Source organism: Quercus suber, unplaced genomic scaffold (assembly GCF_002906115.3).
Source record: "Quercus suber isolate HL8 unplaced genomic scaffold, Cork oak 2.0 scaffold_238, whole genome shotgun sequence".
NCBI lineage: Eukaryota > Viridiplantae > Streptophyta > Magnoliopsida > Fagales > Fagaceae > Quercus > Quercus suber.
In genome coordinates this window covers 77,588-88,542 of record NW_027069695.1, presented here as the reverse complement: position 1 = coordinate 88,542, position 10,955 = coordinate 77,588, and the positions used below count along the sequence as shown (strand labels likewise).

Here is a 10,955-nt window from a genome sequence, read left to right as displayed (position 1 = left end):
CTTTTGGAATCCTACTTTGTTCTTCCGAAGAGTGAATGATCTCTTATATTTGGATGAAGGAAATGGGTGGATAAATATATTCTCTAGGCATTTGGAACATTGTTCCTTTATTATGTTTTGATAGGGAGAGTCTAACGCGAACATAATAATTACGTTTAAGGATCAGTCTCTACGATCTTCGCAAGCTCTTTGCTTGATTCCGTGGTTTTTAAAGTTTCCATCCTCTTTTGAACATAATTCCCTTTTTTTTTTTTTTTTCGTTACTTTGTAGTCAACTTTGTGACCATTGTAGATGAAGTAGTCTCCATTTAATAAAATTATTCTTACTTATGGAATAAATAAAAGAAAGAAAGAAATGAGACTCAACTCTACTGAAAAAACTGCCATAAATCTCATTAAAAGTCCATAAACTCTAACAGGAAAGAAATATATAGATCTAAAATACTTAGAAAGCAGTTTGAAGTGACGACTTCCTAAAAATCAGGTGGCATTCCCTCAGCTATGAACAAAGCTATGAACAATAGCCATCTTTTTATATATATATATAAATTATGTTGTAGGAGAAAAAACAAAGACTAACTTCAAAAAAAAAAAAAAAAAAAAAAAGAAAAAAAAGAAGAAGAAGTAACCCGATCTAGAGAACTTGCAATAGACCTCTCCATCTGCTTCAAATAATGCATTTTGTTAGCTTTTGGAATTCAGCTCTACCCACTACGCAGAAGAATATCTGAGTCAATAACCCAGCGCACTGTTAAAGGGGGAAAGCATCCTCACTGTTGAGTTTGGCCAGCCCAGAGTTGGTACATCTGCATGTTATGGAGGGGTTGACCTGGATTACTATAGAGTCCGGGGCCTCTATTAATTGGACTACCACCACCGTTCTCATCCGATGAGTCACTTGAGCCCCCTTGAGAGGGAGGGCTGGCTGCGACCACAGGGGCACCAAAGTTTAACATTTGGGATGTTGGTGCTGAAGAAGGCCCAGATTTCGGGTTATTAGGGTTTGATTTTTTCCCATCCGCAATAAAGCTACCTACGATGACCTGGCAGTCGTTGAGAAAGTTAAAATAAAAAAGTAAAATGTATTTGTATCTTTGTCAATTCCTCAGATGTTTGGACGTTTATTGGTGCGCCCACATCAGTACATAGGATCCACTTCATACAATTAACTAAATGTGCAGAAAGAGAATATTTCATCATAAATTCATAAATGAAGCACAAATTAGAAAGAAAGAAAAAAGAAAGTAGAGCAATACCTGAACAGGCGTCGCTGCAGTTAGCATTCCAGCAACTCCCCCACCTAATACTCGACCATCTGACCCTGCCAAGGACACACTCAAACCACCTGTTCTGCTGCGACTACCATTGTTTTCAGAAAGCAAAAAGGAACCTGATAGAGAAATAATCTCAAATCGACCCTGCAAAGAACAATAACACCATGACATAGAAAATTTATGCATATGGAAGAAAAATTAAATCTTAAAACCCATGAGCTATAGCTCAAATAACATGTCACCAGTTCAAAACCCACCGAATGCATGTGTAAGTACCAAGAAAAAAAATTAGAAATGAACCTTGAAAGACATAAGGTCAGATGAGCATCTCGTCATTCAATATGGTATCACAGTTCATGGTTATTCATGCCACAACCACAATATACCTAAAGTTATTCTACCGTATAAAGGGTAAGATGCATAGAGCACAAACATTGACAATGTCAGTAATCGAGGAAGAAAAAACTCAAAAATCATAACATTGATAATGTTTACAGCTTTCAATTCTGTAATGAACCTATTCACAATTTACATAACTGAAATTTATTGACGCGTACAACAAACCCTTCGTCATCTGTGATACTTTATAAATACTTTATATATCAAGGAAACTACTTAGAGATAAGCTTCATCTAAAATAACCAACACCATATAACAGAAATTTTCTATTATAACCACTCTCCAGCCATGGACTTCAAGGTCATATCCAAGTCCCATTATATCCATCCTGACCTTATTAGGTACTTTCAACTAGCACTAGCATTTTCTTACAGCAAAATATCATTGGTCTTCATAGAGCAATCCCACTTTTTTTTCAATAACGTGGGAAACCTTCAAAAGAAGAGCCCCTTGGACTCACCTCTAGCCAGCAAAACCTAAAGGCAACTAACCCCACCCAGCCAAAATTAGTTGCCAGGCAATCTAGGGACATTCACTCTTGATGGGCTAAGTAGTTTATGCTCATGCCCAAAAGCAACCATTATCTACATTTCTTCTCTTCTTACAAGTATTATGTGCATTATAATAACTAATCTAACTCAACATTTTCCAGGAAACATTATAGTAAATTATATTTATCATAAATCCTGTTGTCCAGCATTCTACTATATAAAGCACATCCTAACTTTATTATCAAACACAGAATCAAAAAAGTAAAAAGAAAAACATGCTACAAAGCAAGAAGAGGGCCCGGGTTGGAAAATCATGCCATACATTTTTGGACTAAATGGAAAACTACTAATAACTTTTCCTTTTTTGGTTGGAATCTCATTTCCTTTTGTGGTAAACAAGAAACTAAAATAACTGCAATGCATCTTTCTTTTTTTCTTTTCTTTTTTCTTTTTTTTTTGTTTAGAAGACATGGAACCTCACCTAGGTCTACAGCTTATCCCAAGCCTCCAACCACTAGGCAGCACTTGGCGGGTAACTGCAGTGCATCATCTTATGCAGAAGGCATGCCAGAGAAAGCTTTAATGCATTTCTTGTGTATATAAATGAAAAGAAGGAGAAAAAATCACTCTTAATAATGGGACTACTCACACCTAATATAGAAAACTTGGAATAAATTGCCATCTCGATGTATTGAATGTTAAATCACTTGCAAGAAGTCATAGATTTAATGGGATCAATCTTTATTGCATAAACAATAGTTTCTATTTATGAACCAAATTATCAGATCTGGCACTCTTATTTATTGTGCATAGCACTCATCAAGTTTCATTCCAATATCCTCTCCCTAGCCAATATGACAAACATAGGTTCCTAAAGGTAATTATTTTGTTTCCCTTCACTCCATAATTTTCCAATAAAAGGAAAACAAAGACAAAAGACAATTAGTAATAAAGAATAGTGTTAGCTCCATTAATTCATTCTTGGGACTTATGGTCTCAAAGCCATCAATGTGGAAAGATCCATCACATGTTGCAAGGAAATTCCACAAAAAGTAATTTGTAAATACAGATATACAATTTGACATGACACAATTAGGGACTATTAGGGACACTCACAATATGTGTCTCTCTCTCTCTCTCTCTCTACATATATATATATATATAAACACACCACAAAAGATCACTGCAAATCAATCAAGGACCTTGTCATATAACAGTCATCCTCAATTACCATTGTATCACAAACATTGCTTCTTTGGTCAAATATTTTTGTTCACAGCAGATGCCAAGCCCAATAAAGGAGAGTTGCAATAGGTTGACAGCCAACCTAAAACTTAGTCACTCTATTCTAAAAAATTCCCTTTCTTAGATTCGGAAATAAATTCATATACTAGAAAAAACATTATAACTTTGACATGCCTCACCAATTTTTTGTTTTCCTCTTATAACTCTTGCATCTCGTGTCAAAAATAACTCAAAAACACTCAATTTTTTGTATATATCTTTTTGCAACTTCATTCTTCTTGCATGAAGTAGCATTTTTCTAATAAAGCTTTTATTACATTATAAAATAAATAAATAAAAAGATTTCGAGCATATTTCTCTATTTCTGTTTCTGATATTAACATATCTATTTTAATAAACAGAGAAAGGTATCATGAAAATTTCATCTGTATTCATTATTAATTCACTTTAGGAAACTGAATATGCGTATTGAAATTGCAGGGTGCAGTCTTTCATACACCTTGAAGGCTTGATTTTTGATAAGTACGTCATTATAATGAAAAGCACCCTTGAAAGCTTGAATTAACAAGAAATCTTAGAAATATTTCTGGAAATAAGAGTCAGTAATAGTTTTAAGATTGTTTACCCTTAATTTTTTAAACCATTAAGGTATCCTCCAAAAGACCCACATTTCCACTGGCTTTGAATTACAAGGCCATTCATAGATAAGCTAAGCCACATATTATAACTATTTCATTCAAACCATGGTATTTAAAATTCAAAGAGATCGTTTTAAGTGACAAGAGGTACCACCACCGTCAATTTTGATTGCCTTTAGTTGTCACCAATAATGTTTCAACAGAAATATTATATTTTAGTATTGAACATGACTGTTTTGTTTTGATATTGAAAAAGTAGGAAGAATGTGAGAATAATAAGTTTTCAGGTGAATGCAAGAATGTGATATGTACACAGATAGTTATGGCTGTATGTATGGTATTTATGCATGTATTTTGATTGTCATCAGATTGCATATCATTCTTTGGCACTTTCCATATCAGTTTAACCTATTCTATCACAAACAAGTCCCCATATTTCTGTACATGTAAAATAACATGAATAATACTTAATTCGTATCTGATGGATCTAAGACCAAATAATTTACCTCATATGACACAGTACCGCCCGACATTGCTGGTTGGCGAAGGGTAACATTGCAGATGGCACCATTAGCAGAGAGGATACAAACTGTGCGAGGTCCCTGCTGTGAAAAGGCCATAATCTTTGACGCTATATCCTGCAAACACAATAGTTAGCTGATTAGAAAGTTACTATAATTGAACAAACAGCTCCCTTCTAAAATCCAACTAAGAATTTCAACCAATCATACAACATCATAATATACAAGATGTTAGGAGTTAAAGAAAGCTACAACTACCCTAATATCACCAAGACTTCACTCACAAGCTTTAATGATTTACAAATACCTCTCTAACCACTAACCACAAATCATATCAAGAATATGTTTTCAACCCATTGCTTTGCTATAGCATAATAATTGCATGACTTCACCATCTTAATTATTTTTTTTTTATTGGTAAGTTACACATGCACCCATTGGGTCTATTTGATAAGAACACAATACCAGTTTGGTTGTTCTTATTCTTGAATAGAGAAGATGAGAAAAGTAGAATTTATGAGGGTTTAAGGTTTGGGCATGTAAGGAGGTGTAAGAGCAGAAGTAGATTCTTGTTTATGTGAGGGCTTGGATGAGATGTTTAGGCACGGGTAGGCTCAACCATGGCCAGGGAAGCAACTATGGATATGGTTTGAGGTGGTTTGAGATTAGTTCTTGAAGGGGAAAATGGTGTAGGGATGATGGGATGCAATTAGGGTTTGGAATGGATAGGACAAATGGATGGATAATGAGATTGAATGATGTTGGTGGAAGATAGATGGATGAATGCTTGTGATTTCTACAAGAGAATCAGCTTATCCAATTGGGGTGCTTGATGGGAATCTCTACCTCCAAGCAAGACTACAATAGTTTAAGAAACCTATTGCAACATTATTGTCAACATTATTCAATTAGTAGAAATGAAAGCACAACCATGTATTTATACTAATACTTCCCTGATCTACATGGTCCAAATGGATCCATCTCATTGGTACTAATCTACCATGTGCAACTATTATTTTCAACATAAGATTATATGAATTACATGCGATAACTGATAAATGTTATAACCAAGTTAGACTTCTGACTAACTAACTTTAGCTTATCTAACAGTAACTACCAACTAATTTTGACTATTTGACTTTTATCACATGAGTTCACCCTAAGCTAAGCCTCCCACTAGAACCATTAGCTGCCAATACTTGTCTTTAATTTTAATCCTCAAGAAGTTGCTCTATGAAAATGGGAGAAAGGGGAGGAAAATCAGAACTTGATGTGCCAAGCTAACTGCTGCTTGGCCACCCTCAAATCAGCTTGGGTTCCATCACTTGAAGACATGACCTCTCTCTCCATTTAGGAGGTATAAGAGGAGGTACCAGTTAAACTAGAGCTCATTGCCCTTCATCATATTAAAAATCACACATACATGATCAATAAAATAAGGTATTAATTCTTAAATAAAAGTCACAGCAACTATTTAAATCTTTTAACTGCATCTAATAATCAATTGAATTTTCAACCTTCTGATACAGGTTAGACAACACCAAAGTTATTTCTCTGTGCCTCAATCTATGTCCTCATGCCTTACAACAACTGACCCAAACAAATATATTGCACACTCAACGAAACCCACATATTAATAACTTTTTGACTCACCTGAAACTAAATGTGGTTCATTGTTAAAGCGTCATTCAAGTGAAAATGCAAAAGACCAAAAGCAAAGACCGATTCAAAATCTTGTTGGAAGGAAATCCAAATATACACAATAAATCTTAAGTACCAATCATTGGACTTAAAACAAATTAAAAATTAATTTGATTCAAACATTTGTGCAGAGAAGGCAATACACACGAGTCTACCATAGGCATCTTAGAAATATTCAGTTGCTCCCCTGTAAAAAGAAGTTGATACAGAGATAAATTTGATCACTTGAAAGTCATCAATTAGCTTAGTTGAACAATTGAATGTTCAAAAAGTTACATTGCATGAACACATCTAAACTGGGTAGTCCCATTGTTTGACACTGTTAAGTTAATTCTTTATTCATTCTGACATGATAAATTATTTCCTTATAGAGTATGCAACTTGCTACTTACCTTCTTTGAGGCATAAGAACTAAACCACACATTCTATCGCATATAAGCAGGATGAATTTGTGTGTGCACATGCAAAAATTGGCTCAATCTCTACACATTGGCTTAACATAACCAATGTCCTTTGGTCATTTGTCTTTCTTATTATGAACCATCCCCTCTAAAATTTAACATGAGAACAAGCTCTCTCTCTCTCGAGCCAAGGCGTTTGGAAGCTACCAGCATCTCATCTCTCCAACCACTGGCACTTGCCACAATATCGGGTGAAATCTATGTTATATATTACATGCATCAATTTAGGCAACGGCTGTTCAAACCCTAGATACAGGGTCATACATCAGCTGATAAATTGTTAATGACTTAAGTTATGAGTAAGTCAGCAAATCACCACCTCAGGTTTTTTCTCAAATGTATTATGCCATGATTATCATCAATAAGTTATGCACCAATACACTGTTCTAGCATTGTAAAGGACAAAGAAGTCATGAAATTAATATTCTGGGAAAATGATACAGCTACTGCCATAAGAACAGTCAAACAAAATACTTCCAATGTAGTCCCTCATCCTTTTCAAACCAAAATGAATCAAGCTACCATGAATGTTAGAGTAGAATTTGATGCACCCTTTACATAAAAACAAAAGTTTGATGACATTCATATAATACTACTGTAACTTTTTTTTAAAAGGAAAAAAACAAAAACGAAAACGAAACAAAACAAAACAAAAAGGAAAGAAAGAAATTGAATGCAATAAATAAACCGTTTGGCACATTAAAAACGCATACAAACAAACCAACTCTGATGTGCATTTTGACTAGGATTTGAAATGAGTTGCCTTTCTTTTGTTGACTCAGTTTTTGTATATCATCTTTTATGATGAGTCCATATCAAGCTACAAAGACTCAGAAGAAAAAATTTGTACCTTGAAAAGCTAAGAAAGATTATCAAACTTCAGTATTTTAAGTTTTACGCTCACCACTTTCTTTATTTGATGAATTAGGGCAATCTTTGATCCTTTTTTCTTTCATTAGCATAATAATTACACTTTCCTTCCAAACAATTACAAGAATTAACTAAAAGATCATTCTTTTAGCTCACCAAGTGGCAACATTTCCCAAATTATAACGAACAAAACTACCGCATATTCAACTACATTCTCATCAACTAAAATTAATAACTAACGCTCACCACTTTCTTTATTTGATGAATTAGGGCAATCTTTGATCCTTTTCTCTTTCATTAGCATAATCATTACACTTTCCTTCCGAACAATTACAAGAAGTAACTAAAAGAACATTCTCTCAGCTCACCAAGTGGCTACATTTTCCAAATTATAACGAACAAAACTACCGCATATTCAACTACATTCTCATCAACTAAAATTAATAACTAACGCTCACCACTTTCTTTATTTGATGAATTATGGCAATCTTTGATCCTTTTCTCTTTCATTAGCATAATCATTACACTTTCCTTCCAAACAATTACAAGAAGTAACTAAAAGAACATTCTCTCAGCTCACCAAGTGGCTACATTTTCCAAATTATAACGAACAAAACTACCGCATATTCAACTACATTCTCATCAACTAAAATTAATAACTAACGCTCACCACTTTCTTTATTTGATGAATTAGGGCAATCTTTGATCCTTTTTTCTTTCATTAGCATAATCATTACACTTTCCTTCCAAACAATTACAAGAAGTAACTAAAAGAACATTCTCTCAGCTCACCAAGTGGCTACATTTTCCAAATTTAACGAACAAAACTACCGCATATTCAACTACATTCTCATCAACTAAATTTAATAACTAACACTCACCACTTTCTTTATTTGATGAATTAGGGCAATCTTTGATCCTTTTTTCTTTCATTAGCATAATAATTACACTTTCCTTCCAAACAATTACAAGAAGTAACTAAAAGAACATTCTTTCAGCTCACCAAGTGGCTACATTTTCCAAATTATAACGAACAAAACTACCGCATATTCAACTACATTCTCATCAACTAAATTTAATAACTAACATTCAATAACATACCTGGCCAGCTTTAACCATAACAACATGAGCAGTAAAACCATTTTGCTACATACAATTTAAAATGAGTCACCTTTGTTTCAGTGACTCAATTTTGAATATCAACTCTTATGATGAGTCCATATTCATGTCATAAAGACTCCAAAAAAAAAGAAAAAAAAGAGATTGTGTCTTGAAAAGATTATTAGACTTCTATATTTCGAATTTAAGCTCAGCACTTGATTTAATTGATGAATCAGGGCATTCTTTGATCCTCTTTCTTCCATTAGTATAATAATTACATTTTCCTTCCAAACAATAACAAGAATGAACTAAAAGATCATTTTTTTTTTAATCACCAGATTTTCCAAATTAAAAAAAAAAAAAAAAAAAAAAAAAAAAAAAAAAAAACTATGGCAATCTTTAATCCTTTTTCTATCATTAGCAAAATAATTACACTTTTCCTTCCAAACAATTCCAAGAATTAACTAAAGATCATTCTTTTAACTCACCCGGTAACTACATATTCTCAATTATAAGCAATCTTCATCCTTTTTCTTTCATTAGCATAATAACTACACTTTTCCTTCCAAACAACCATATAATTAACTAAAGATCATTCTTTTAACTCACCCGGTAACTACATATTCTCAATTATAAGAAATCTTCATCCTTATTCTTTCATTAGCATAATAACTACACTTTTCCTTCCAAACAACCATAATAATTAACTAAAGATCATTCTTTTAACTCACCCGGTAACTACATATTCTCAATTATAAGAAATCTTCATCCTTTTTCTTAATAACTACACTTTTCCTTCCAAACAACCACAATAATTAACTAAAGATCATTCTTTTAACTCACCAAGAAACTGCATTTTCCAAATCATAANTACTTTCGGGTCTCCCTCGCTTCTTCTTGCCGGCGGAGGCGGAAGAGGCGTCAATGCTAAACCCTCCTCCGGCGACAGGCGACGATCCGTGATCGTACGGACTAGAGGAAGCGTTGGTGGTGGCGGTGGTGTTGTTATTGTTGTGATGCTGGTGCTGTGCTGCTGGTGCTGATGCTGATGCTGATGATGTGGCGAATCAAACGGCTTGGAGGAAGAGTTGAAAGGGAATCGTGCGGCGGAGGAAGGAGGAGGGATCATGTGAGAAGAATTGGGAGTGCTGTTGTTGTTGTTAGCGTTGTTGTTAGAATTGTTGGCGGTGTTTGGCAATGGGTATGAAGGGTGGAGGTGGCCAACCATGATGTTATGATGAGGAGGTGTAGCAGAAGAAGGAGGAGCTTCTCGTGAATCCATATCTCAGAGAGAGAGAGAGAGAGAAAAAGAGATTTTCTTTAGGGATTTGGATTTCTGGGAAAAGAATGCAGAGGGGGGGAAGGAATTTATTTGGGTGAGAGTTAAGGAGTTTGAGTTTATCTACTACTCATCATTCGTCACAAAAGAAACCTACTTTGATGAGAGAGTGAGAAAATAGAGAGAGATAGAGAGAGAAGAGTATGGATGGAAGGAATTAAATTTACTGGGGAAATTGAAAAACCGTGGAGCCGAAAAGTGGGTTTGGTTTGTTTGTTTTGTTTTAAAAGGTAGGGTTTAGATTTTTAGGGTTTTGTAAATTTGCGCCTTTTTGTTTTCTTTGTTACTTTATAAGGATTTCCGCCCACCACTAATTTGTAATTTCACTCTTTTTTGCTACAGAGTAGGTTTAGGGGGTGAAAAGTTAAAAAGAAAAAAAAAAAAAAAAAAAAGTAGGTGTTTATTACATACGTGGTAGGTAACCATTGAATTAAGAAGTAATGGGCTTTTGCAAGTACTGCGGAAAATGAGAGCCTGTAATGTGAACAACTCTCAACCCAGGTGGAGAAAAAAGTTGTTCAGGTTTGTTTATTATCAAAGAGAAATTCTAGGGAACCCAACAAATTTTACAACGGATAATATGACAGATTATTAGCAGTAGTAGTAGGTATAAATATGATTTTTTTTTTTTATCTATAGTGTTGTTCTTATTTTATCTATCAAATAATTTAACCCAAGATTAAATTTGACCCAAAAAAAAAAAAGTTTAAAATTGGGCTCAATTATTTATAAGTCTAAATGAGTTTTTACCACATCCCTAAGTCCAAGTGTTGGGGGGTGAGTTCAAGTTGTTAGGATCACAACACACATGCATATATAGGCAAAACTTAGGTACAATACCTTATATACTGTTTCTTGGATTTCCCTTATAATTTTTAGTCATCTGTCTAATTAAATACTTCAATAAACTATGTT

The 10,955-nt window shown here is 34.1% G+C and overlaps 1 protein-coding gene across 1 annotated transcript; it reads right to left on the bottom strand.

Annotated features, from left to right (window-relative positions):
* Window positions 1-369: 369 nt before the first annotated feature.
* Window positions 370-10,312, bottom strand: LOC112011718 (AT-hook motif nuclear-localized protein 13). The gene is made up of 7 exons (XM_065780524.1): window positions 9,761-10,312; window positions 9,545-9,728; window positions 9,433-9,439; window positions 8,702-8,746; window positions 4,554-4,697; window positions 1,257-1,418; window positions 370-1,043 (listed from the first exon to the last, which is right to left on the bottom strand). The coding sequence occupies exons 1-7, from the start codon at window positions 9,981-9,983 to the stop codon at window positions 771-773; spliced, it is 1,038 nt and encodes a 345-aa protein (XP_065636596.1). The 5' UTR covers window positions 9,984-10,312; the 3' UTR covers window positions 370-770.
* Window positions 10,313-10,955: the final 643 nt, after the last annotated feature.